The sequence below is a fragment of the Prenolepis imparis genome, unplaced genomic scaffold, assembly GCF_030444845.1.
Source record: "Prenolepis imparis isolate NDT839.2.m4 unplaced genomic scaffold, iyPreImpa1.0 SCAF_12, whole genome shotgun sequence".
Taxonomy (NCBI): Eukaryota; Metazoa; Arthropoda; class Insecta; order Hymenoptera; family Formicidae; genus Prenolepis; species Prenolepis imparis.
This window is the reverse complement of record NW_028141170.1, coordinates 8032847-8059089: the sequence shown is the minus strand read 5'-3', so window position 1 is coordinate 8059089 and position 26243 is coordinate 8032847. Positions and strand designations below refer to the sequence as shown.

The 26243-nt window shown below is 31.6% G+C and overlaps 5 protein-coding genes across 17 annotated transcripts; 2 read left to right on the top strand and 3 right to left on the bottom strand.

Annotated features, from left to right (window-relative positions):
* Positions 1 to 653: 653 nt before the first annotated feature.
* LOC145944115 (centrosomal protein of 104 kDa) lies at positions 654 to 7651 on the top strand. 2 transcript variants are annotated; one of them, XM_083052224.1, is made up of 15 exons: positions 654 to 937; positions 2239 to 2403; positions 3101 to 3312; positions 3495 to 3893; positions 3970 to 4177; positions 4271 to 4418; positions 4499 to 4625; positions 4701 to 4927; positions 5019 to 5288; positions 5462 to 5693; positions 5761 to 5942; positions 6024 to 6169; positions 6347 to 6448; positions 6561 to 6686; positions 7012 to 7651. In XM_083052224.1, the coding sequence occupies exons 1-15, from the start codon at positions 898 to 900 to the stop codon at positions 7080 to 7082; spliced, it is 2655 nt and encodes an 884-aa protein (XP_082908350.1). In that variant the 5' UTR covers positions 654 to 897; the 3' UTR covers positions 7083 to 7651. The 2 variants fall into 2 exon arrangements, with proteins under 2 accessions (XP_082908350.1, XP_082908351.1); XM_083052225.1 differs by having other exon boundaries at positions 655 to 937; positions 5480 to 5693; positions 7012 to 7643.
* Positions 7652 to 7781: 130 nt separating this feature from the next.
* On the bottom strand, positions 7782 to 11407 carry Nsun2 (tRNA (cytosine(34)-C(5))-methyltransferase Nsun2). The gene is made up of 11 exons (XM_083052229.1): positions 11168 to 11407; positions 10473 to 10955; positions 10309 to 10393; positions 10053 to 10215; positions 9868 to 9975; positions 9606 to 9793; positions 9357 to 9501; positions 8923 to 9273; positions 8480 to 8847; positions 8204 to 8371; positions 7782 to 8119 (listed from the first exon to the last, which is right to left on the bottom strand). Exons 1-11 carry the CDS (start codon positions 11231 to 11233, stop codon positions 7953 to 7955), a joined length of 2292 nt encoding a protein of 763 aa, XP_082908355.1. The 5' UTR covers positions 11234 to 11407; the 3' UTR covers positions 7782 to 7952.
* A 250-nt stretch (positions 11408 to 11657) lies between these two features.
* Positions 11658 to 16003, bottom strand: LOC145944117 (vacuolar protein sorting-associated protein 35-like). 3 transcript variants are annotated; one of them, XM_083052226.1, is made up of 12 exons: positions 15866 to 15967; positions 15003 to 15222; positions 14757 to 14880; positions 14486 to 14681; positions 14227 to 14421; positions 14046 to 14129; positions 13728 to 13964; positions 13366 to 13514; positions 12814 to 13300; positions 12316 to 12735; positions 12105 to 12248; positions 11658 to 12028 (listed from the first exon to the last, which is right to left on the bottom strand). In XM_083052226.1, exons 1-12 carry the CDS (start codon positions 15866 to 15868, stop codon positions 11849 to 11851), a joined length of 2439 nt encoding a protein of 812 aa, XP_082908352.1. In that variant the 5' UTR covers positions 15869 to 15967; the 3' UTR covers positions 11658 to 11848. The 3 variants fall into 3 exon arrangements, with proteins under 3 accessions (XP_082908352.1, XP_082908354.1, XP_082908353.1); XM_083052228.1 differs by lacking the exon at positions 15866 to 15967 and adding an exon at positions 15748 to 15764; XM_083052227.1 differs by having other exon boundaries at positions 11659 to 12028; positions 15003 to 15201; positions 15866 to 16003.
* LOC145944119 (coiled-coil domain-containing protein 97-like) lies at positions 15939 to 18811 on the bottom strand. 8 transcript variants are annotated; one of them, XM_083052232.1, is made up of 5 exons: positions 18712 to 18811; positions 18362 to 18423; positions 17125 to 18284; positions 16606 to 16771; positions 16412 to 16528 (listed from the first exon to the last, which is right to left on the bottom strand). In XM_083052232.1, exons 3-5 carry the CDS (start codon positions 18042 to 18044, stop codon positions 16484 to 16486), a joined length of 1131 nt encoding a protein of 376 aa, XP_082908358.1. In that variant the 5' UTR covers positions 18045 to 18284; positions 18362 to 18423; positions 18712 to 18811; the 3' UTR covers positions 16412 to 16483. The 8 variants fall into 8 exon arrangements, with proteins under 8 accessions (XP_082908362.1, XP_082908358.1, XP_082908360.1 ...); XM_083052234.1 differs by lacking the exon at positions 18712 to 18811 and having other exon boundaries at positions 17125 to 18138; positions 18197 to 18284; positions 18362 to 18446; XM_083052233.1 differs by lacking the exon at positions 18712 to 18811 and having other exon boundaries at positions 17125 to 18138; positions 18201 to 18284; positions 18362 to 18446.
* LOC145944112 (ATP-binding cassette sub-family C member 10) lies at positions 18409 to 26008 on the top strand. 3 transcript variants are annotated; one of them, XM_083052211.1, is made up of 18 exons: positions 18409 to 18550; positions 19106 to 19244; positions 19330 to 20088; positions 20275 to 20532; positions 20699 to 20975; positions 21056 to 21279; positions 21419 to 21656; positions 21740 to 22008; positions 22159 to 22383; positions 22464 to 22675; positions 22777 to 23289; positions 23560 to 23635; positions 23729 to 23955; positions 24132 to 24638; positions 24715 to 24906; positions 25003 to 25246; positions 25392 to 25531; positions 25660 to 26007. In XM_083052211.1, exons 2-18 carry the CDS (start codon positions 19107 to 19109, stop codon positions 25775 to 25777), a joined length of 4617 nt encoding a protein of 1538 aa, XP_082908337.1. In that variant the 5' UTR covers positions 18409 to 18550; position 19106; the 3' UTR covers positions 25778 to 26007. The 3 variants fall into 3 exon arrangements, with proteins under 3 accessions (XP_082908337.1, XP_082908334.1, XP_082908335.1); XM_083052208.1 differs by having other exon boundaries at positions 22777 to 23635; XM_083052209.1 differs by lacking the exon at positions 18409 to 18550 and adding an exon at positions 18629 to 18763 and having other exon boundaries at positions 22777 to 23635; positions 25660 to 26008.
* The last annotated feature ends 235 nt before the right edge of the window (positions 26009 to 26243 follow it).

Genomic DNA, 26243 nt, shown 5'->3' with positions numbered 1-26243 from the left:
TCTTCAAAATTTTAAACACGAAAAATTTCTAAAGAGATATATAAAAGTTTTATTAAATAAAAAAATTAACTATTTCAAAATGATGTTCTTAAATTTCAAGATAATTAGAAAAAATGTATCTGTCCAAAAAAATTAAACTTTGTCTTTAAAACCAAGAATAAAAAATTAAAAAAATTTTTTTAAATTTAATATATTTACGTAGCGATGTAATTAAAAATGTAGAATTAAAAAAATTCCATAGAGTTTTAATTAAGGATTTTAAACGATATATATATTTTTAGTTTCCGCGAGAACGAAAACGGCGACTTATTCTTAATTCGGAATTATTCCTCGCGAAAATTAAAATCATAAGAATAGAAAAGAACAGAAAGCAATTCAATCATAAAGTTAATCCTTGACCTTTCACGAGACCGAAGGAAATGAAAACCTATATTAAACTTTTAATTGCCGATTCTTTCACCCTATTCTTCCGAGAAATAATTCGTCAATCATACAGAAGTCTCTATTTATCATGTAGCAATATTTATAGTGTCTTTGATTGTGTCATATTTATAACAATGTGTGCATATATTTGCGAATACACGCATGCCTTATCGTAAGGAAAATCCCTTAAGCCGAGCAATAGAGACATACAGAGAGGGTGGTTTTACATAGGTAGCCAGTTCTGTCGCAAGCTTCGCCGCGGCCGGATGTACAAGTGGGCTGGCCTGCGCGCCGGGGCGAAACTTGCAAGCTCCCCCTTTATCGAGCTTGCAGATGGCTGTGCCTTTTCGATTTTGACGTGTCCCTCCGTGTTCCTTCCCGTTCGTTCGTTCGCGCCTTTCGTGGTATAATATTTCTGTCGTTTAATTCTCGTCGCGTTCGCTTTATCGTTCGTCACAATCAGCATCCCTCGACATGCCCAAGAAGGTCCGATTCAATGTCGTCCATACAACGAGTAAGGCGACCAGATTCAGAATTGCGAAATAAACCGCGTATTAACCTCGAGTCGGAAAAGGGCTGAATATTTACAAGGAGCTAAATTCAACAGATTCAATTTGCAACAGATGGATATAAGTGGATATAATAATTTCATCGAAAAGTTGCTGTTTATGGCTATTTTCTCGTATCTCAGATAGTGCAGCAGTTATTAATTGCTATAAATAAAATAGTGTGATTCGCGATTGTGTGTGATCCCATAACAATTAGTTAAAGTTATAGCTAGAATATTTAATTAATATTTATGGGAATAATTATAAATAAAATTATAGAATTTTTCAAATTTTCTCCTCGTTATGTTCTGAAATTTACCCTTTATGGCCTGAGTCGATATAATATTCAGCGCTTCAATTATTTTGGACACAATTTGCCAGAGAATTTTGCCAAAAGATCGCCACGGCTCATCTCTCATCATATACCTATTTTCGGATACATTGATTTTTTCTGCCGTGATAAGCCGCAGTTCTCTCAATTTGCGATGGAGCACGTGTCTCCGGTCTAATGGATGCAAGCAATTTTTTTGTTATACTCCTAAATTAATTACATAAAAAATATGTTATTAATGTTAGTTCGTAAATGCGGAGTAGCGCATAGTCCTAGAAAATAATTCTGTTGAACACATTCTATTACATATGCAATCATAAATTGCACACAAAACTGCGGTATCGCGTGACGATGTTGCGCTATTTTCCTCAAAAGATTTTTAAAAGTATTTTAAAATTAAAAAAAAAGTAAAATATTAAAATGCCGATTTCTTTTTGTATGGAAAGTTGTAAATTTTGAAAATGTGAATAAAAATAGATAGTTAAAATAATAAAAGAAACCTTCAAAAAAAAAAAATACCTAAGCATTAACAAGTAACAATATATCAAGCAACTATGTGTCAATAATTAAGTAACATGTAGTAAGAACTACCTCAAGTATGCTCGATCGACATTTGGCTTTGGATTGACATTTTGATCGAATGCTTATAACTCTCGTTATTTAAACTATTAATATATCGTAGTTATTAATCTTAGTAGCTTAATTATTTCGCTCTATTAATCAAGTTACACTAGAACAATTTTCTCATTGCATTCTAATCTTATGAGATCATTTTTTATTGTTATTCAGTATATACCCCTCGTAATATATATAAAATATAAATTGATAAAAATACATTAAAATAATAGAGAAAATTCTCTGGAGTAATATGTATTATTTTCTTTATAGTAGAAGAGTTAAATGGGATTTAATTACATTTTGAAATCTATTTTTTAGGCGAGGAGGATAGGCACTCGTCATTAGAGCTTAATGTTCACGGGCCAACAGTAAGAGGTTGGCAAAGTGCAAGAAATTGCGCGTATCCTCAGGAACTGATTCTACGTCTTCATGGGTCCACGAAACTTACAAGGATACAGGTTCTGGCTCACCAATATCTTATACGTAAGTGTGTTTTAAAAAACTATCCACTATTCGAAATATTTATCTATTTATCAAATCTAACTTTTGAAAAATAAAATATTTAAATAACAAATTTTTTATTAATATCAAATTAATAATTTCAAAATAAATTTTAAACATAAATTGAAAAGTACTTTTATATGCGTAAATAATGCAGCTAACTCTGCAAATTTCTTGATAATATCTTAATAAATTGCAATCAAAAAATATTAAAAATTTTTCAGAAAGAGAGAGAGAGAGAAAGAGAAATCTTATTATTTATTAATTCAATGTTCTAAAAGTTACTTAAGGTAAAATTGCTAAATATTAATATTTTATTAATAATGTCGGCAAATTATATTACAAGTGTAATGTAAATAATTATTGAGATAAACGTAACGTTAAAAAAACAAAGACTCTCGACACGATTTAAAGTTGCTATTGTCCATTAAAATGACATTCTAGTTAAAAAGCAATTTGCCGACAATGGAAATTGAATTAACGAGCCTACTGGAAATTTCCTGAGGCTATATCTCCTCCTCTTTCGTTCGTTCATTCCGGGTACTGCCGGAAATGAAACTACAGCAGGAAGAGAGAATGTCAGTTTTAAATCTGAGCTTACGACCGGATATAAATCTGTTCCGATAAAAATTATAGGAAATAATTTCCCCAAGAAATGTGAATTACATTTTAATCGTAGCTGAAAAGTTGGAGATCTGGACATCGAGGGAAGAAAATGCATCCGCTTCGACGGACTTCAGTTACCTGGGCTACATTACGCTGTCCGACAATGCGTCGACCCTTTACAAGAGCAGGGAGTTGAAAAGCGTGGCCCTTCCTGAGACGGAAGCAGTATCGTTGAAGCTCAGGCTACACAAACCGCACAGTAATGCGCACAACACCTATTGTCAGGTACAAGCTTACTTTGACAGCTACCTGTAAAATAATATAAAAATGATTCAGTAAAAATGAATAAAATAAGCTAAATTAAATGAAATTAATTTAGAAGAAAAATAAAAAAACACGCACAAAAATAAATTTACATTTTTCTTAATTCTTTGCAATAAAGGAATAAAAATTATTTTTTTTATTAGGTTGGTCTTATTGCTATAAATATACTTGGCGAACCCTACGGTCAAGAATTAACCGGACAGGGAGATGCCCCATATAATCCACATTATACCTCGCCTTACGACGATCTAGCGTTTGAAATGTATGTCGATCGAGAAGTGGCCAAAATTATAAGGCAAATGGAAGCGAAAAAATTGTTGGCGGTGGAAGAAGAGAGATTCGAATATGCTTCGAAATTGAAAGTGGCAATGGAAAACTTAAGAAAAGCAGGAGAACGACTGGGGAAATATGAATTGGAAAAGAAGTATGCTATAGCTTTAGAAGACTACGACAAGGCCAAGGCTAAAAAGGCTCAAGCACAACAATATAGACAGCAAGTTTATCAATCGTTGGAGATATACAACTTGCTCGAAGTTCACGGAGTAAGTAGAGTTCGCAACTTTTTCGAAACTTCTCACCAGTGAAAGTTCAGTGATAATAATAAAAACAAAATGATAGCCTGTAGAAAAAAACAATTTGTCATCCATGGGGGATGCAGAGCAGACATCGGCTGACATGTGTACTTCAAAAACAGCGGCGTTGTCCGACGACATCACATCTCCCCCGAGATTAGTTATACCACCTAATCGCAATGGTGCCTTGTCACCTACTGGTCCTGCACATCAACCACCCGTGTCGCCTTTACGTCAAAAATCTAATAGTCCTGGTATAATTTATTGAAAAATATCATGAAATTCTCTTTATCTTTAAACATTTTTAGATATATTTTTATATGATATTAAATTTTTGAATCTCTCAGAGGTAACCGATAGTCCTACAAATGGTGTCCTTGAAAAGCAGAGCAACTGTAACAAGGGATCTCTTAGGCGGAAAACTAAATCAGCGGGTCCGACTCTTCGTTCAAGTTACGAGGCTTATGAAGAAAGAACCATTCCTGCTCTGAGACAGTAAGATAATATAACGTTGAAATATCGTGACAATGTAGATATGATAGATATGTAATCTTTCATTTAAACATTTTCTTTAGCTCGCATACGAATGAATTCACGAGAGAATGTCACCTAGATAGCACAGAGACGAAAGTTACCTCGAAACTTAATGACAGGGAGAAAAAACAAGCTGCATTGCCTATTGCGGTCTTCGGAATGGAAATGGTAAGAACATTATCTAAGCTGTTTTTCATAATCTCTAAATAAAGGCGCGCAATAATAATGATTGCATGCACGCAGGTGGAGAAATTCTACTCGAAACAGTTTACGGATAAGGAGGAAGGACTGATGCAATTGAAAGAAGAACTGAAGACATTCGATCCAGAAGTGTCGAAACATTCTCCGAATAAAACAGCTAGAGCGGCGATTTTACTGCTGCACAGAGCTCTTAGAGATAAGGTCTTCAGCGTGTATAGTTTGGCTGCGCAACTTATAAGGGTCTTCTTCGCTGAGTTCGCCGCGGATAGGTAAACTCTTGTTATTAGATGTCATTATTTCAAATCTATTATAACAAACTTTCAAAGTTTCCAACTGATAATTTATCCATAATTTATTCAGAGTATCTTCGACTGAGATCGCCAGAAGCGTCGAACGTTTGCTGCCGGAACTCTTGACAAAATCCGGTGACACCACCCCAAGGATACACAATATGGCAGTGCATACGATCCTCAGTATGGCAGACTGCAAATGTGTGCGAGAATTGCATATAATACCGGTGCATTTAACTAGGCCCGTCAACAGTAGCACGCATCAAAGACTAGCGCTCAGCAGACTGGAGATGGTGGAGCAATTAATACTGAGCCATGGCATCTCCACGGAGAAGCAAAGGTGATTCTGAAAAATATACCCAATACGTTCGAGCCTGCATGAGAATTACCTAATGTTTTGAGGAGTCTTGGATCTCTGCTGTCGAAGTACCGTCTCTCTAACTTTCATCTAGTCGATTCGCAGAGGTCCTTCCTCAAGACCATGTATTATTAAACCGCAATTACTCTGATAAGGTATTGTAACTGTTGTAGTGGGCTGACTTGTCGGACGTTATCCGAATTAGGTTCTTCCGGTCTGCATCATCCGGCCGAGGCGGTGCGAAAGGTCTCCGAGAGAATTCTTGTGTTGGTATACAAGGTCAATCCCAGACTGGTGCGAAAGCAATTGCCACCTGATGATGATATAACTCGACGAAATTTGTTGTATCGTCAACTCTTCCACGAATTCGATTTGATCGATCTTCAGGTAGGTCCAATTATATAAAGAGACTTTTCATTGAAACTTCGAACTTATGTATGCGAATGAATTGCAGAGGAAAAAGGAAGCCGAATCCACCCAAAAAGCAACAACGACGCCTACGCGAAATAAATCTACAGAAAACAATGTAGCTAATTTAACTAAATCACCCTCGAGGTCGAGTCCGGTCGTAAGTACCGGAAGTTCAACGAGTATCACGTCTCCGTCCGAAAATAGTATTGATCATAAAGGAGATAAGTACGTTCAATGCAAATTAAAATTCATACGTTATTTTGCAACAAATATACAATTTTTTAACGTTTCTGTTTCATTTATCAGAATGTGCATATTTTGCCTGTCAAAGGGCCAAGTCTATTCTGAAGAAGGTCTGAACATACATTATTGGAGGACTTGTCCTATGTTAACAAAGTGTGAAGCATGTAAGCAAGTCGTGGAAATTTCTTATTTGAATCTACATTTGTTAAGTAAGTACCTGAGAATTTTATATGTTAAAGTGGTATTTAATAATCGAAAATATTCTATAAACAACGCGATTAAAAAAGTATAATAAACAAAATTGGCAACATTATTTGTAATTCGCATTCATTGTGGAATTACATGTATTAATATATATAATCAATTTTATCAACTCTTTTTTACAGATGAATGCGATATGAGAAGTAATTACGTAAAATGCGAAACATGTAAACAGGCAGTTCATGAAAGTACATTTGAAAATCACAGACAAGACAAAAAATGCACAAGTATGTAAATATGCTATCTTACTGTCCTGATATCTTTTATATAGAACACTGGAAATCAATTTATACTTACCAATATTGGAACTCAAGCATGATAGTTTGATTCTTGTTTTAGAACCTATAGAAGGATATGAACGCTGTCCCCTCTGTTTGGCTTTAGTCAATCAAAATAAATGGAGAGAGCACCTCATGGGAGAACATCCGTGTGTAAATAATCCACGAAGCAAGATTGGAAAAAGCTGTAAGTCTTGATGTATCTTGAACTTAAAAAAATCATTTATACTATTATTTGTAATATATAACAGCTATTATTTATATAATTAAAATATCAGTCTATATTTTTATGACAAACATAAAAAGATTCTTTTCTCCACGAATGTTTATTTTATATTGTGTACATATATATATATATATATATATTTTATTATTATTTTAAAAAACTTCATACATATATATATATATTTAAAGCTTTTAAAATATAAAGAAATAAAACTGTATATATAGAATGTTAGAATAAACTGTTTTATACAATTTTAACGAAACTCGAAATTTTTATATAATTTCAGATTCGAAATCACCGTCTAACTCACAAAATCTCAGTGGCAAGTTAACATCGCCAACGGGTAGGGATTACTAGCATCAAGCATCAACTTCGAAGCTAGCAGAAGAATTCAAGTCTTAGGAAGATTTTTTATTTTATTTCTTTTTATAATTTATATATATATATATATATATATATATATATATATATATATGTGTGTTATGAGCTGTCCAGCCTTTTTCATATTTGTATGTCTATATTTAAATGATTTTTATAGCAAAACCCGTCCTTTATTGGTATAGAGATCCATATTGAGATTCTAATTGTAAGTTGAAAATCCTTATATTAAAATTTTAGACGCTTATATCAAGCAAATTTGTGGTAATATGATTCGACTGAAAACTAAAACAAGATATTAAAAATTGTTAACAGATTCATTACTTCTCGCATCGTTATCGCATGATATTCATGACTTGTGCAGGGATGCATCAATTATTAAAGGTAGTGATATCAAATGTTATAAGAACATCAGTCATTTTGGAATTAATGATTCCTTCGCATCCGGCCATATTTATAAGAAAACTTTGTACTATATATTATGGCAAGATGCATCAAATAGGGATTAGAAAATGGAAAGCTGCTTATCGCATGTAATTTCATAAAAGTTATTTCATAGAAAATGGATACAGTAAAAGTAATCATTTTATCATCATTCCATTGTCGAAGTTTTTATCCTTGAAAATCATATTTTTTATTAACTCGTTCATAACATAATTCATAATTCATATTATACCAGTATCAACATTCGGCTACCTTTAAGTCGAATAAAAATAATGTTTAGGTTAAATAAAAAATATATAATTCAAATATTTTGAATTGTATTTTTTATTTAACCTAAAAATTAGGTTAAATAGCACACGGCAAAATAGGCGCGTGTAAGATATTAGAAAAATTGGCAAGTTATAGTTACATCGTAATGAACGATTCATTTCCACCTCGAAGGCATTGATTTTCTTCTATGCCATTATCACTTCTTATTATAATTTTTTCATTAATCTTCAGTTCTCCGACATCGCCGTCGTTGGTCTCCTCGACTAATGCGGCTGCGCGATTTTCCTCGAATTTGTTTTTCTCTGCAAAATTACAATATAAATAATTGTCTTTCACGACAGTGCTTTCACGATACTGCTGTATCATATTCAGATATCAAAACATACCAAATTTAGAGCAATCCGCTCCTAAAAGCCGTAAGTAGTGAATCGCGTCGCAAGTAGGCACATATGCTCTGAGAGACATTATTCCCCTCCATCCTACCAGTTGAAGATTTAGCTGATTTATATTGTCGGTTTTTTCTTCTTTGTATAACAGTATACAACTTCCAGTTACTTAAAAATTAAATATATTTTTCAAATATATATATTTGTGTATTATTGTGTAAAAGTAAAAAAACAAAAAAAAAACAAAAAAAATATACAAAGCATTATTATATTTACCAAAGTCTTTGAGACATTCCTGAGTATCTGGACTTAATTTTACAATTTCAGGTGGTGTATGTGGATCATCACTTTGTAAAAGCATTATTAAATCTTCTTTCGAAATTGTAAGCTTTCTGTTATCACTTATGTAATGAATGATACTCTGCATCCCTTCTTGAGCAAGTCTAAAGGCGCATTTCATATTTTTATTGTCACATCGCACAAAAGTTTTAATGCCGGTATTAATCATTTTGACTTTATTTTCGTTAGATATCACTATGTCACGAATCGCCGGCGATGTAAAATAAATATTTTTTTTCTTTCCTTCGTGACATCTTACTAGCAGACATCGCGGATCCAAATCATCAGATATATCGTAAAAATCTCTGAAAACGTAATAATAATATAATATAATATAAAAAAATTATTATACTAACAGAAAAAGAAAGACTGGAACTCACTTTATAGACTGCCATACATCTTCCGTCTCATCCTTGAAGAAAACAAATGGATCTTCCCTATAGCCAACAATCCTTTTTCGTTTCCTTTGTAGTTCTCGTGTTTTCTTTTCTTCTTCTAATATTCTTTTTCCACTTTCTGAAAATTCGTCTCGTGAAGTTTCTTCTTTAGGAATGATTCCATCCTTGTTTTCTTCTTTAGAAATGTCTCCGTCCTTGTTTTCATCATCATTTAGATTCTGTACGTTTTGGTTTAATATATAGGCTTGACTTTCCGATGGCAGAGATTTTACTTTTTCCAGTACAGCCACGAAAAAACCTCCAGTATCTTGATGATGTGGCAATATTCTCATACTGTAATTAGCAAAATAAAGAAATGTAGTTTACAAAAATGATACAATTTTATCTATTAAATTTATCTGTTATTTGATATTTACCAACGTTCAAGATGAAATTTGGCAGCCTCGTTCGCTTGTGGAGGAAACATTTTCGGCCGTACTTGCATTTGCCATTGCTCTGGAACGTCGTCCCAAGTATCATAGTATTGTAAATTTTTAGATGCTGGTTTCCAGTGTGTGACACCTAAAATATATTATTATATTTATTTATTTACATAGTACATTTTGAAAGATTCAAAAATATTCTTTTTTACGAGAATTTGAAATAATGTTCATCTTGAAACTAACCAGGGTCGCATACCAATCCTGGTACCAAGTCTCTACAGTCAATTAATTGTACCGAGTCTCCAGTTTCACAAAGAAGTCTATGAAGCACTGCTTCATTTTCTATTGGATTTAACGAACATGTAGAATATACCATTCTACCTCCAACTGTCAGCAATTCCAAGCCACGTTTTGCTATCCTATACTGAATTCTGCAAAAAAGTTGAGATTAATTTTATATTATTATTCAATATATAAATTTATAGCAGATTAAGTTTATTTTTACCCATGGAGATTGTTGCCATTAGTAGCATTCCACTTGCACCATATATCTGGGTTTTTTCGCATAGTACCATCACCACTACATGGGACATCCGCAAGTATTCTATCAAATCTGTCAAAAGAGAAATAGTTTATATCACAATTCTTGATATACAGATAATCATTCATTATCGAGTTTGAATTACTTACTTTAATGTGTCTTTTGTACCATCTGGATTAGTAATTATAAAGTTGGGCATAACAGACGAATCATGATTTGTAATAAGAATGTTTGGACTATTCAGTCTTTTAGCTTGGTGGACCAGCATGTAGCAGCGATTATTGTCAACATCGTTGGCTATTACAAAACCCTCTAAAATAAAATTTAAATATTTAGTATATAATGTTTATTGTTTACTTGTATATACAATACTTATTTTTTTTAACAAAATTTATTATTAGCTACCTGGAGGAATATTTCCTTCATCTGCATGTATCATTTCTATAAGTTGCGCTGTCTTTGATCCTGGTGCTGCACACATATCAAGAACCTGCAGACAGAAGTAGCATATACTATATATTCTATTCACCATCTTGTGAACAATTTCAATTAACTTTGACAAAAAATACCTTATGCGAAGGCTTGACATCCAATACCAATGGAGGAACCATACTAACTACTTCCTGTCTGCTGATACTACCATTGTTAGTTTCAGTGATGAGAAAGTTATGCAGTCTAAAGTAAGCTTCAGATCGCCTAATATCTTTCCTAGTTAATTGCAATTGCCATGCCAATTCCTCCGGATAAAAAGGTAAGCTATGTAATATAGTTTTTACTTCATTCTTAATATCTTCCTTATCACCATCCAGATTTGCATTTAAAATCTTTTTAAAGAAATCACTTTTGATTATCTCCAATAAGGCTTTAGCTTCAGCCTTCGAACCAGTAATACGAAAAGCAACTGGCAAATTGGTCCTCATAGTACTGATAAATGCGTCCCATTTATCTTCTGGAACTATTCCTTGTGTCTTATAATAATTCTCAAAATCTTTGTTCTCTCTGATAATATCTGCATAACTTCTATGAGGAGTACTGTCCGATTCTTCTTTTTTCTACAAAAATATTAAAATATCAATATATAACTTTTTAAATTACATATTGCTATCAAATGTTAAATCACATAAGAAAAAAATTAAAGATGTTTTAAAATTATATAACCCTGTGTATATAAATTATATCATAACTTTTATACACACATACAGTCTCATAGCACAATTTCTTATTTTTTAATTGTAGCTTTGATATTAATGATTATTAATCAAACCTTTAGTTTCTCGCGACGTTTTTCAGCGAAGTTCTTTTTCGGCTTATTTGTTCGACCTTTTCCCATTTTTCTTTTAAAATACGTAGCTTTGATTAATAAGCACTAATAATTGCACAAACACACAAATATAATTTACGTATTAATTTTTATATGAAAACACGAATAATCGTTTTATTTATTACACGCGTTCATCTGAACGTGTCTGAAGTCAGAAGTCTGAACGTGGTAGGTCACGTGATAGGTTAGAGAGAAGCTTGAAAGAGGAAGGTGATGGCGCTATTTTTGAAATACTGCTAAAGAACTGAATTAACAAAATCGTTTAAATAATAAATTTTTTAGTATACACATATAATTCTACTAATTCTAATATATATATATATATATATATATATATGTATTTGATAAATCGTTAACAAATCATCTTGTGTATAGGCAAATTAATATAAACACCTATCCAATTAAGAAATAATTGTACAACTATTGAGAGATCTGAATTTAAACAATCGTAATTAATTAATTTCGAATTAATGAATACTTACTATATAATTTGTTTGCAATAAAGAATGAAAATTAATCAAGATCAATATTTGTTACTGTTTCTTGGTACTATCGATCCATATTGTCCATACACATATTCTAGAAGTCTTTTATTTACAAAATTACAATGCCGATTCCGTGCAATTAAAGAACAAGGCCTTGATAAGAAAGTCCATCAGAGTCCGCCGATTCCATTCTATTTCTTAAATGTTCCAATGTGTTTGCTAAATGCTTTTGTATTTGATCAGTTTCCTCACTCGCTTCCAGATTGGGGAGCTCCTCTCTAATTTTTGCGATCACTTGATTCAATATTTGCACGGTCACCTAAAAAAATAATCAAATTTGAAAGGGCAACTTACAGAAAAAATAAATACTATTAGATGATTGAATCTCTCCTTACAGCAGTATTTCCTTTCTCGTAGAAGTAAATGTAATGATTCAGTAGTTCCACATACAATTGCACTTGCACCGATGTATCCATACATTGGCTCGCTATTCTAATACCTTTCTTCAAACAGTCTAACACTTTACCGCCTTCCTGCATCTAAAATTGTACTTCTTATGTAATTTATCTCTCAAATAATCGAGACTAAAGATCGATGTATATTTACCTCTTTTCCGCCTGTAGCTAAAGATTTTCCCGACCAAAATATGTGTGAACAGGTAGCGACTCCTCTACATTGATCAGGCTTCCTCAACAACTTACTAGCATATAAAGCGCACTGATTACGCACAGGCTCTGCATTTTCCTCGCCGAAACAGCTCATTTGTTCAAACGTAGCAATGATCAAAGTAATCGCCGCGAGCTGTGCCTTTGAATCACTTATTTCATCCTCGTATATCGAGAATGCTTGACTCATGAATTCATAAGCGACCATTTCGAAATTATCAAAGCGAATTTCGCCGATCGCTATTGCACCTTGCAGAAATAGCCTTAAAGGTAATTCGGCCAATTCGGCCTTCATCAATGCCGTGATAGTCGTGTGACAGAATTGAAAGATTTTTTGACACTTTTTTTGCCACATTTCGTCCTGAGAAAACAAGAGAACGTCAATTGATATCATGTAATTTAATGATTTTATCTAATTTTAGATACACAAATTACAAACCTGATCTTTCAACGATTTGTATGTAAAGGCCAATTGATAACTTTGGAAGACTATAGGCGGCAAAGTGTATTTGATTCTTTTGTTACCACCACCACTGAAATGTTTCCTTGCGGCGCTTAGTATCATATATTGCTGATCCGGTGTTTCCGATTTAAAATGATGTATTAGTCTGCCAAGCAGACCTTGTTCCTCGGCGAAATCTTCAGGGTCTTCCTCTATATTTGGTTGATCTGGCTGATCTTGTATCAAAGGAGATACCATAGAGAGCACCGCATCCACTTGCTCTTGCAACGGTATCAATGTTTCGTTTTCCAAAATATTTGTTATTATGTATATAGCTAGAGATTTTCTGCCTTCATAATCGAAATAATCCAAGAGAGGTGCATAATGCTCAAGTTTAAGCACAGTTAATATATTCTTATAATTATCTACAGGAATTTTCATTAATCTAACTAGCTCTCTCGAGACGGCACTATTATACTCCAATCTGAGAAAAAAAGGAATGTTTAATATATAAAATATAAAAACATGTATAATAAACTGCTTACTTACTTATCGACATTTTGTTTCTGAAATATTTGGACTGTTGTGAATAAAACTTTATCTACATAATCTACTCGATCGGGATAGCATTTATGTGCTAAGTTTATAAGAGCTACTTGAAGAGATACAATATCTTCAGAAGGCATATCTTGTCTTGTCTATAAAAATAAGATTTAATACATAAATATACAATACATATACTGTGATTAAAGTGTAATGTGATTTATCTTGGAACCATTCTCAGACTTAAACTAATAAGAAAATTTTTGTTTTCTAAATCATGAATTGTCAAATATTGTGCAATATTTAATCATCATTGAATGGCTATTTTCACATAATTAATAATAAAGTTTATGCTATTTAATAGATACCTGTATAATAATAGCAATCTGATCACTAAATACATCAAAAAGTTTGACATCTTGTGGAATTCCTGATATTTGGTTAGGACTTCCCGGTCCTCCTACGCCATCGGACCGCTGACTAAAGGCTGCAAGCCTATCGATGAGTGATATAATAATGTTCTTAACATTTACTCCATTTTGCAATTCCGCACAAGATTTTAAGAATGCGTTTAATGTTTGTAAATGGAATTCATCAGGAAAGACCTAGACGTATAAAAAAAAAACATTACTCTTTTCATCTTTATTTTTAAGATAAAACAGCATTTGTGACATAAACAAATATACCTGAATTATACACTCCATAAGATATTCCTGTGCTATTGCATCTCTACAACTAACAACCTGTTCTAATATTCCTGGCAGTACAAGCTGAAAATATATTTATGTTTGATAAAATTTTCGATAAAAAAATAAAGAGGATATATATATATATATATATATATATATGTGTGTGTAAAATATGTACCTTCTTATATTTATCTAATGTTACAGATTCCAATTGGCTAAGTCGTACAAGATTTGTTCCCACTAGAATTCTAAGTTCTTCCCTTTCTCTCTCTCTTCTTTCTTTATCTCTACTATGACCTTGATGTTGCATGCGTACCCATAATTTATTCATTTCTGCAAAGTTCATCAGAACAAAATCTATGCTGTCACGAACCTGAAAATAAAGTTTTAGGAGTACGAATGTGTAAGAAAACTTTCACGATTTATAAAATACATACAGTCCCATCTTCATCATCGCCTTCAGTGACATCTGGCAAAATATTTCTTGTACATTGTAGCAAATAATTTCTTAAGAATAAACCACGTAATGGATGTTGCACACCTCTGCACATTTCTACAAGATCTCTCAAAAGATCCCTTTTCAAGCCAGGAGTTGTTTTGATGTAAACCAAACCAACAGTAATGAGTAAATAGCTGCAATATTAATCAAATTATCTCACAATTCACAATCAGAAAATGATAATGCAGAGTTCCAAAGTAGATACATACAGTCTAGGCACAATATTGCCAACATATTGTACCAACTCATAAAGATCTGTAACTTTTCTTCCTTTTTGAAATTCATCCAGTAAATAAAGTTCTAAGTGCCGTAGTTCATCTGTGATTGCCATATCTAATAATAATTGTTATAGGAAATATCTATATCTATATATATCAAATGTACCAAAACCCAAGTACTCGTATTAAATATTACAATTCAGATAGTCACTGAAATTAAATAATTAATAAGGATACATAATTCATAGTAACTCTTTGGACTGAGAAGAGAAGTCCTTAGTTCTCCTAACATGGTGGAGGCATGTTTTAGCGCGTCCATCAATTTAGACTTATCCAAACAGTGTTTCATCTGAAAAGCTTGGACTTTAACCACACCGATAGCATCTTCCAACAGCTTCTCTTGTTCTTCCATTCCTGTTATGGCAGGTGTCATTGGCTGCGAAAAAAATAAAGATACCTACCAGGAGAACACCAGGTAGTACCGTACTAGGTAAGCCATACAACTCAAGCATGCACTACAAATCCTTAAACATTGGGGATACATTACTTGAAATAACTGATCTATTCATGATTAAAAGTAGACACTGAAAGGCAAAATGTAATTCTTGAATCACAAATACATAATATTACTGACATAATATAAAAAAAAATATTCTAATATTTTCTATGTAAATGCATTTGTTTACAGTAAAAAAACAATGTATAAATATATTGAAAAGCAATGATATATTTGAAAATAATTCTTTTAACAACATAAATTATATTATAATGTAACTATATATGTGACAAGATTAAAGAGTATATAAAATGACAAGAGTATAAAAAAATAACATATACGTATATATCTTTACAATTTATATAGACTAGTTGATTATAATTTGCACGGAAATAAGAAATGAATTATTCTCTATTTCTACATGTTATTGCCTTTTAAAAAGAAATCCCCACGAAACAACTCGCACAACTTATTGCGATACATAACCTTTACAAAGCTAGGCTAATTTTTCATGCGACAATCACCACACGGATATAATCCACAACAGAATACTTATTTTTTTGCGAGCAACATTGCAAAACATTCAAGCTGCTACGATTCTTACCATCTTCTTGAAAAGAGCACACAATTAATCCTTGTGCACTTTTGATACTCGTTTTGACGAGACGCCTTCAACTCGGCTAGAATTCTATGCCATTCTACAGAGATCCTCTCTCTGATTGGTTTTGATAGATAATTTCCATAATTTATGTACGCACATATATATACCGATTGAGCACGTGTTTGAACTTGAAAGCAAATAGGCAAATTAAATAAATAAATAAGATTAAAATAATCCTGAGTTTTCTTATTTGAAGCAATTGATAAAATTAAACAATTTAATTACTATGGCAAAAAAGAATAAAAATACTTGACAATAATAACAAATCTCTTCGATAATTTTTGTAAATTATATTTAAAGAAATCATATATATTTAATTAATTGTAGACTGAAAAGAATTTTACAGCTCAATATTTTATCTCTTAAAAATTGATATTTTTTTTTTTATAAATTAAAACGCATATAGAAAAAAGATACAGAGTATCTCTTATAAGAAACATATACAATTTTTATAATAAATTAAAATGTATATATAGAAAAAGGGGTATAGAGTATCTTATAAGAAACATATAAAATCAGAATTATATATAAATGTATTTATTATATATAATGTATGCTGGGCTATGTTTGATTATCCAAAGAATGTGGATTTGTAGGAGTCTGTTCCTAATGAATAAATAACCTTTCTGTGAATCAATGCCAACAATAGCGAGGCAATCGTAAAGTGTAAAATATTATTTAACCTTAAGTGTTCTCATATATGCATCCAACTCATCTTCAGATTCATTTTCGTCATTGCATTCATTACGTGGAAGAACAATTTCAGGAGCTTCAGAATCAAAGTACCTTTCTTCTTCGTCTTGAGTCCTTAATTCTATATTATCGTAAGCTTCATTATCATCTACAGTGCTGAAAATAAATAAAAAAGACAACTGTTTTAAATACCTCAAACAATTTTAAGAGTTTTCTACATTATTTAAAGTTATAAAAAATAAAACAATACACACATACATTTTATATTCAAATTCATTTTAAAAACTTTCATGCACACAAATATATGTTACTTTAGTTTATATCTTTTATAAGATATTTGTATATATATAATTCTATATATTAAGATATGTATATATGTTTAATCACATAAATTATTTTGAATGTTATTAATAAGTTCTTTAATTATATAAATCTATATTAATATAAGTAAAAAATATGAAGATTTTTTTATTGAGATTGTATTTATGTTGTATTAATAATAAATATACCTATAATCGAAATCCCTATCTTTACCATCCAGGAAACTTTGATACATGTTTGTAACAAATTCTTGCCTAAATAATTGTATTTCTTGATTTGATATTTTATTATTTGGTAATTTTTTAGCTTTATCAATCATTTTATTTAAATTTTCACCCCAGTGAGAAATCTGTTTATTAAGATTTGTCTTGGATATAGTACTATCTCTACTATTATCATCTTCATCATCATTCTCATGATCCGAATCATTCTCTTCTTGTACTTCATCCTCCTCTTTCTGTTGAGATTCCATATCAGATTGCAGTTTGTTCCTTTCAATAGTTTCCATAAGTATATCGACATAATTTGCGCTACGTGTGTCAATGATATCTCTAGCTTTTTTTTCCTCTTCTGTCAAATATTGTCCTACCAAATGTTCATACAATAACGGATTCCTCTTCATCATTTCGCATTCACTGAAATATTCCCCTTTCTCTATTAATGCCTTCAAAGCTTCGTATCTTTTGTTTCTGACATCGATACGTCTTGTGGAATTATTAAAGTATCTCCGCAATCTATTTATATGATAAACCGTCTCGTAATCCTCGCTTTTACTAAAATATTCTAAATGCTCCACTTTCAAATAATGTCCAAATTTGGATAGAAACAAACAGTGACTCTTTTTCAACAACATTTCAGCTATGGCACGTTTCTCTTCATACGTCAACTCAGGTTCTCCCTGCTGCTGGCTCTTGAAAATTGCTTTGCTGTTGGCCACATGATTTAGGATCTCCTCCTCAAGAGTATCATATTTTACATCTACCACAGGAAAGTCTGTACTCTGGTGTTTTTTGTTATCATTCTCATTTTTACTCTCATATAAAATATCTTCCTTCATTTCCAGAGTCATATTTTCTTTATGAATTTGAGATTCTTCGATCTCTTTCATCGGGAGGTCAAATTATATTCAGGAAATCGAATAGATTTAAATACGCCTTAACAGTTGGGTTTACATTCTTATCGTCCTTATTACAGTTCTAATCCTATAATAGAAAAGAGCTCAATCTACGAAGTACCTACACACAACAAATGTGTACGTACATACATGTATGTGTATTCTTTATATATTCACATTTGCTTCGTTATTTCTCGCGAGATTACGCTTGCGTTTTATTGTTGTTGTCTCTCGCTATAAAAGATAAAAGATGATGATTCTCAATCTTTATATATGTGCGTAAACGCGCAGAATACTTGGTAAAAATTCACCCAACAATCAATCGTCATCCCAAGTTTGCGTCACTATGCGTCATTTTCATGGGAAACATAACCTATAAATGTTCGTCGATATGAGAGCACGACAGCAAGATATAATGCAAACGAGAAGCCGTAATAAATATTATAGTGCTTATTAATATTGCGTGCTTCTAGTTTTTATGACAATTTTTCGACCGACAGGTAAACATTTGCTCAACATGCTAATTTATGTTGTTTGCTCATGTCTCATTACCACACCTTATCTCTCTGTCTATAATTAATTATCAATCAAATCAATCACACTCGATTGTGTCATTTTGCATTTTTAATCTCTCAAATTTAATATTAGTGTAACATATTACCTGATCTATCAACTGTGCGATTTAATAAAACACTATATTATTGAGTTCATTTGTAGGTAGAAGTGATATAAAAATTTAAAAATATCTTTAAATAAATTAGCAAATAATGATACATTATATATATATATATATATATATATATATATATATATGTTTATTTTATTCAGATATTCTTTGCTCTGTTTGATTTATTTTTAAGGAATTTTTTTGTGTTTCTGAAAAAAAGGAAATATAATGATAATATTTTATCATAACTTTGCACATGCTATTTATATATTCAGTGTATAAAATACTTTTCATTACTATATATAATTACTATATCTCCAAGAATATTTGTTTAACCTATTAAAAATAAAATAATTAATTATTAATTAATTCTAATTATAATTCTCAGCATGGCAGAGAATTGGTTGGATGACGTAGAGAGATGGAAATGGAATTGGACAGAATTATGTGGATCTAATAGAAATATAAATCCTTTGAATCCCGAAACACATGACTTGGGTGTATGCTTCCAACAGCTGTGTCTTCAGGTAATATAATAAATTGTATTTTGCATTAAATTTGAAACATTAATTAATGTAATTTTTTAATCAAATTTATTTCTAAATCTTTCAGATACCAGTATTAGCTCTTATAGCTATAATTTCTGCATATTATTGTGGCAAAACAAATATATCTTCAGTCCGACAGCAACGCACTTACCACGCTATAAATATAAGAATTTTTATCACTATATGTCTTGTGATATTGCCTGTCATAAGGGCATATATTATTTTGACTAATACTACTATTCCTTTGGTGCATGATGAAGTGCAAGACTATAACACATCAAAAAGATCGGACATTTCTTTTCGTGAAAGGAATATAAATCCATCTTTGGATGGAACGGACATTATAAGCAGGATACATGATGGATTAAATCACACTATTAGATTTGCTAAATCAATTCTATTGCCAGAGAATAGTTTTAAAGATACTACTGCAACTCCTGTTGAACCTTATACCAATAGTTATGAGACAATATCAGAAGTTGCTGATAAATTTACCTCTGCTAAGCCAGTGGATTATCTCGTAGCAAGTACCGAAGGTTTAGCATGGGTTATGCATCTTTGTTTTATTTTAAGCTTAAAACGTGGACGTAATCCTAATCCACGAGGACCGGTGTTAATACGAGCATTGATATTTCTTTTGATCGTTATTTCTGTGCTACTATTACATAGTCACATCAATAAGACACCCAAAGACGATGTTTTGCCAAACTTATCATTAGGTTTCAGTATCAGCGTAGTTACTCTTCTGATATTGTATACAATAACATTGATACCGGGTCCCAGTAGGCCAGAGCACACGAGGGCATCATCTCGAAATGTCACAGTAAGTTGCTATCACAGGATCGTCTTGCGTTTCGTCGATCTCTGTTTTTAGATCTATTATGATTTTCCGAAAATATTCAAATTGCATGGAATATTATTTAATTGCCCATGATATTTAAAATCGCTGGATTATCAGTAAACAAATTTTTGTGTAATATTTGTAATATTTATTACAATGTGTTTGTAGATAGGAGAACACACTCCACTACTGAGTAGTCCTACTTCCTCATACGTACAATTTCCGGAGGAACAAGATCCAAGTTATCTTGGAATTGCTATGGAAAATGTAACTATTATTTCTAAGCTTCTTTTCCATTGGGTAACGCCATTAATGGAAAAAGGCATCAAGGAGCTGCTAAATCATTCCGATGACTTATTTGATTTACCCGATCAGATTAGTACCAATGCAATTAGTCACAAAATTGACAAATGCTTAAATAACATGGTGAGCAAAATACATGACAATCTACAGTTTTACTTTTTTTTTAATAAATATAATATAATTTTTATATAATATAATATTTTTGGATAATTTTAAGTATATATAATAATTATTTCATAAATTAGTTTTTGTAATAATAAGTAAGAAAAATAATATTGATGTATTACAGCCGAAAACAGCGAGCAACGGAATCGAAAATAATTCGGAAACACCGCTTCAGACGAATGTAAAAGTAATTACAAAAAAAGTAACATTGTTTTACTTGTTGCATAAATGTTTCGGCTGGGAATTTTACGCGGTTGGAATACTGAAATTTATCGCAGATTGTAGTTTGTTTGTAGGACCAATATTGTTAAATAGATTGATAGGCTTTATTGAAGATAAAAATGAGCCAATTTCATATGGATATTTATATGCATCTCTAATAGTACTCAGTGCTGTAATTGGTAAATTATGAATTAAATTCAATTTCAATATTAAATATATTTGTTACATGAATATATATATGACAAAATAATATTTACAGGTGCCTTTTGTAATACTCACTTTACATTCTGGATGTCTATCGTGGGTTTGAAAATTCGTTCTGCAATTATTACTTTAGTCTATCAGAAAACATTGCATTCTTCTAATATCGATTTAAACCACAATTTTAATTTTGGTGAAATCGTTAATTTCATGAGCACTGATAGCGATAGATTGGTCAATAGCTGTCCTAGTTTCCATACACTTTGGAGTATACCATTACAGGTAATTGCGTGATAATAATATGAATCTATTTTATTCTTTTTTCTATATATATTAAAAGAGAGAAAGAGAGTATATTCTTTATATCTTACATCTTTAAGCTTTCTTTATTGTTGCTTTTTAAAAATATTTATATTTTCAGATATTCGTGACACTGTATCTTCTGCATAAGCAAATTGGAGTTTCGTTTTTAGCTGGTGTTGCATTTTCGATAATACTTATACCAATTAATAAGGTCATAGCGAATAAGATTGGTAAGCTTAGCACCAAATTGATGGAATATAAAGATCAAAGAGTAAAGCTAATGGGAGAAATATTGCGTGGAATAACTACAATCAAGGTCAACGTGTGGGAAGAGCACTTTTTACGAAATATTTTTAGTTAGTACATTTTTATATAGATAATTTTAAGAAAATAATTTCTTGTATTTTAGCATCTTTATCTAAATATATTTTTTTTGCAGAACTAAGGGAGAATGAAATAAAATATTTACGAAGTAGAAAATATTTAGATGCTCTTTGCGTTTATTTCTGGGCGACTACACCTGTTATTATCGCAGTATTAACATTCGGAACATATGTATTGCTTGGAAACGAATTAGATGCCAAAACAGTTTTTACTAGTATGGCATTGTTGAACATGTTAATAGGACCTTTAAATGCATTTCCATGGGTTTTAAACGGCCTCACAGAAGCATGGGTGTCTCTTAAGAGAATTCAAAGAATGCTAGATGTATGTATTGAATATGTATATATATGAATATGTATGTATGTGTTTGAAATTATAAACTTCTAATATATTTTAAAATTATAATAGAGAGTGCAACAAATTATTGTTATATATTTAGTTTCTATTTTATTAATTTCTATTTTATGAATTTAGTTACCAGACATGGATGCGTCATTGTACTATACAGATATTACTCCTGATGTTGATTTATTGCTGCAAAATGTAACATTAACTGTAAATCGTCCGAAGAGCGATACTATTAATGCAAGTCCAAAAACTATAATCACTCCATCCTCGAGCACTGACATTAAGAAAAGTGTTACCTTCGAAGATGACGATGTCTTTACTTTACATAATATTAATTTATCTGTACAGAAGGTAAGAATAAACTTTATAACGTTCTCTTTGAAAAATACATATTTCTCTTGTAAAGTACATATATTTTTTCTTTTATACAGGGACAATTAATCGGTATTATGGGCAAAGTTGGAAGCGGAAAATCTTTACTCCTAGACGGTATCTTAGCGGAAATAACAAAAACTAAAGGAATAATAGCAGTTAATGACGATCACAGAGGTTTTGGATATGTAAAACAAAATCCTTGGCTACAACGAGGTACAATCCGGGATAATATTCTCTTTGGAAAATCCTACGATCATAATAAATACAAGTAGATATCAAACGTCTTGAAATTTATGATAATGTTGAATTTTTATAATTTTTTATATGACATATTAATTCAAATTTGATCTTATTTTACGATTACAATAGGAATATTTTGAAGGCTTGCGCTCTCACGTCCGATTTGAATTCATTGCCTAACAAGGATCTAACAGCAGTTGGTGAAGCCGGGAATACTTTGAGCGGTGGCCAAAAGACGAGAATTTCCCTGGCTCGTGCTATATATGCGGATAAAGACATTTATCTACTAGATGATATATTAGCGACGTTGGATGTCAAAGTTGCTAAACACGTATTTCAACACGTAATTCTAGGCTTGTTGCGAAATAAAACCAGGATATTATGCACACATCAGATTCAATACTTGATCCACGCAGATTTAGTTATCGAAATGTCGAAGGGAAAAATTATTAATCAAGGAAAACCGAGCGACATTTTACCCAATCTGGAAGATTATCTTTTATCAGAGTCCATCGAATCTGATTTGGATATTACGTCTATAAAGATGACACCCAATGAATTTAATCGATTGGAAAAGAATAAAGAGATAGATCCGTTACTTGAAAAAGAAACTACTGAAAAAGGAACAGTACGCTTCTCAGTGTACGTATGTTATCTCAAGGCTGTAGGACAATACCTGGCAATTTCAATATTTCTTTCTATGGTTCTAATGCAAAGCTCAAAAAATATTACGGATTTATGGTTATCGTATTGGGTGACCCATGCTAATACCACAACAATCAATTCAACCAACATATCTCGACCTGGAAAATTGCAATTCTATTACGATAATTATAGTTTGCACGATACGAAATATTACTTAATAGTTTACAGCTTACTAGCTGTATTTAATTCTATTTTCACTTTTATTAGAGCTTTCATTTTTGCATACGGTGGCTTGCAAGCAGCCATAACGATACATAAACAGCTCTTGAAGATAATTATACGGGTAAATATGAGTTGGAGATATAGACTAATTCGCTTTTTTTGTAATATCAGGATTTTATTATATTACATATTTTTATTATTAAAATTGTTTCAGGCAAAAACAACATTTTTCGATATTCAATCGCTCGGTAGGATTATAAATAGATTTTCATCCGATACATATACGATCGATGATTCTCTGCCTTTTATTGCTAACATCTTGCTGGCACATCTATTTGGCTTAGTTGCTACAATTATAGTTACAGCTTATGGATTACCATGGATCTTTCTAGTTTTAGCACCACTTATACCAATCTATCATTGGATACAAAATCATTATAGGTATAATTTTTTACAATTTTCTATAAATATACGTATATGAATATAAAAATCAATATTTGTTAAATTTATATATAATTTAATAAAACATATATATATAAATTTATAAAATTCATATATATGTAAAAAAATATAAAATTATATAAAATTATCTCTAAATATTTTCTATTATTTTTTAGATTAACGTCGAGAGAGATAAAACGGTTATCCAGTATCACGTTATCTCCCTTATATGCTCATTTTAGTGAAACTTTGAATGGCTTAACGAGTATCAGAGCCTTTCGCACTGTACCTCGCTTCAAACAGGAAAACGAACTGCTACTCGAAGCCAACCAAAAAACGCAGTTTGCTTCTATAGCTATCAGTCAGTGGCTCGCATTAAGATTGCAATTTATCGGCGTCGCCCTTTTAGCCGGAGTTAGCATTATGGCAGTATTGCAACATCAATTTAACATAGCTGATCCTGGTTTGATTGGATTAGCGATCACATACGCATTGTCTGTAACCGGATTATTAACCGGAGTGGTAAATTCCTTTACTGAGACTGAGAGAGAGATGATTGCGGTGGAACGAGTTAAACAGTATTTAGATCATGTGCCGATTGAAAATACGATGGGCGCTAATCCACCTTACGCGTGGCCTAGTCAGGGTGTTGTAGAATTTAAAGAAGTTGTTTTGAAGTACAGGTAATATTTTTAAATTTCTGGATAAAGATAATACACGATTGTAACATTTGATAAATGTAATTTATCATATCCGCAGGGACCATTTAGTGCCATCGTTGAAAGAGGCAACATTCGTTACGCGACCTGCGGAAAAAATAGGCGTCGTTGGTCGCACTGGTGCTGGAAAAAGTTCGTTACTAGCTTCGTTGTTCAGACTGACAGAGATTAGTTCTGGGAGTATATCAATCGACAACGTGAATATTCAAACGTTACAACTGAACGCATTAAGGTATTCATAAACTTGCAAAAAACTACCGCAGAAAATAATCACTGTATGTTAATATAGTTGTAAAAAAAAAAAAAAAAAAAAAAAAAAACATTTCAGATCCCGTTTAGCAATTATACCACAAAATCCGTTTCTCTTCTCGGGTACTATTCGAGAGAATGTGGATCCGTTGGATCAGTATACCGATATGCATATATACAAAACCCTCGAGAAGTGTAAAGTGCATTCTTTAGTTTATCGATTGGGTGGCTTGGGAGCAGTCTTGGATGAAGGCGGTAGTAATCTCAGCGCCGGACAGAGACAATTGTTTTGCTTAGTCAGGGCTGTGCTACACAATGCGAAGGTACTTCTTATCTGTAATATTGTTCGAGCAATTGTTTGTGTATTAATAACTTGATACTTATTTATCAACTCTAACTATTTTTTTCCAAGTAAATTAAAAAAAAGAGAGATCAATTTTCTATAGATTATTCATTTATCATCCACAGATCGTCTGCATTGATGAAGCCACTGCGAATGTAGATCAAGAGACGGATAAATTTATTCAAGCGACGATAAAGTCTTCCTTCCAAAGTGCAACGGTTATTACAATCGCCCATAGAATAAAGACAATTATGCACTGTGATAGGTATTTCATCTTTTAGTTTTTAGCTTTTTCTTAATAAGTTTGTGCAGATATAAAAGATTTTATTAATTTTGTAATGTATTTTTTGCTAGTTTTCGCATATCTAAAAAATATTATTTTGTTCTATTTAGAATTTTAGTGATGGGTGATGGAGAAGTATTGGAATTTGACGAGCCAAATTTATTAATCCAAAATGCGGATTCTTATTTCTATCACCTGGCTAGTCAAGAATTTTCGGATCCAGAATGATTAAGCATGTGATACGATCTGATTATGCAGTATAATTCAAGATAATGCATATTGTACATATGATGATGATAATAATATGCATATAATGTATTATATACATATTATATACATATTTTAAGAGAATTATTGTATTTTTATACGACAGGATTACATTTTTTTAAAAATAAGTTTGAAAACGATAACTATAAAAATAAAAAAATAAATAAAAAATTTTTTTTGCGAGATATGTAATATATTAGTATCATTGTTATCATAAACATTAGTTGTGAAACTTAAGATTTAATTAATGTTTATGGAGACAAGATTCTATATCTAAGTTGTCTATCTGTATTTTATATACAAATAAACATTCAATAAAAAAAATACAAAATGTTTTAGTTGAGATTTCTCATACTTTATATAATTCAAAAAGGCTCTCTTCGCCAGAAATTTTATTAAAACTTTATTTATGAAGCATTAAACTCCC

Excerpts from the sequence above, each read along its gene's own strand:
- LOC145944115 (XM_083052224.1), top strand. The coding sequence starts at position 898 with ATGCCCAAGAAGGTCCGATTCAATGTCGTCCATACAACGA. Across the intron at positions 3,313-3,494 it reads CGCACAACACCTATTGTCAG|GTTGGTCTTATTGCTATAAA; the intron begins GTACAAGCTTAC and ends TTTTTTTATTAG. Across the intron at positions 4,928-5,018 it reads GCTGAGTTCGCCGCGGATAG|AGTATCTTCGACTGAGATCG; the intron begins GTAAACTCTTGT and ends TAATTTATTCAG.
- Nsun2 (XM_083052229.1), bottom strand. The coding sequence starts at position 11,233 with ATGGGAAAAGGTCGAACAAATAAGCCGAAAAAGAACTTCGCTGAAAAA. Across the intron at positions 10,956-11,167 it reads AACGTCGCGAGAAACTAAAG|AAAAAAGAAGAATCGGACAG; the intron begins GTTTGATTAATA and ends ATATTTTTGTAG. Across the intron at positions 9,274-9,356 it reads AAATTTCATCTTGAACGTTG|TATGAGAATATTGCCACATC; the intron begins GTAAATATCAAA and ends TGCTAATTACAG.
- LOC145944117 (XM_083052226.1), bottom strand. Across the intron at positions 14,881-15,002 it reads AAAGAGTTACTATGAATTAT|ATATGGCAATCACAGATGAA; the intron begins GTATCCTTATTA and ends AATTATTATTAG. Across the intron at positions 14,130-14,226 it reads CATTAGATAAATATAAGAAG|CTTGTACTGCCAGGAATATT; the intron begins GTACATATTTTA and ends ATATATTTTCAG.
- LOC145944119 (XM_083052232.1), bottom strand. The coding sequence starts at position 18,044 with ATGAAAGAGATCGAAGAATCTCAAATTCATAAAGAAAATATGACTCTG. Across the intron at positions 16,772-17,124 it reads GATAGGGATTTCGATTATAG|CACTGTAGATGATAATGAAG; the intron begins GTATATTTATTA and ends ATTTATTTTCAG. Across the intron at positions 16,529-16,605 it reads CATATATGAGAACACTTAAG|GAACAGACTCCTACAAATCC; the intron begins GTTAAATAATAT and ends TTTATTCATTAG.
- LOC145944112 (XM_083052209.1), top strand. The coding sequence starts at position 19,107 with ATGGCAGAGAATTGGTTGGATGACGTAGAGAGATGGAAATGGAATTGG. Across the intron at positions 20,533-20,698 it reads ACAAATGCTTAAATAACATG|CCGAAAACAGCGAGCAACGG; the intron begins GTGAGCAAAATA and ends GATGTATTACAG. Across the intron at positions 24,639-24,714 it reads GAAGTTGTTTTGAAGTACAG|GGACCATTTAGTGCCATCGT; the intron begins GTAATATTTTTA and ends TCATATCCGCAG.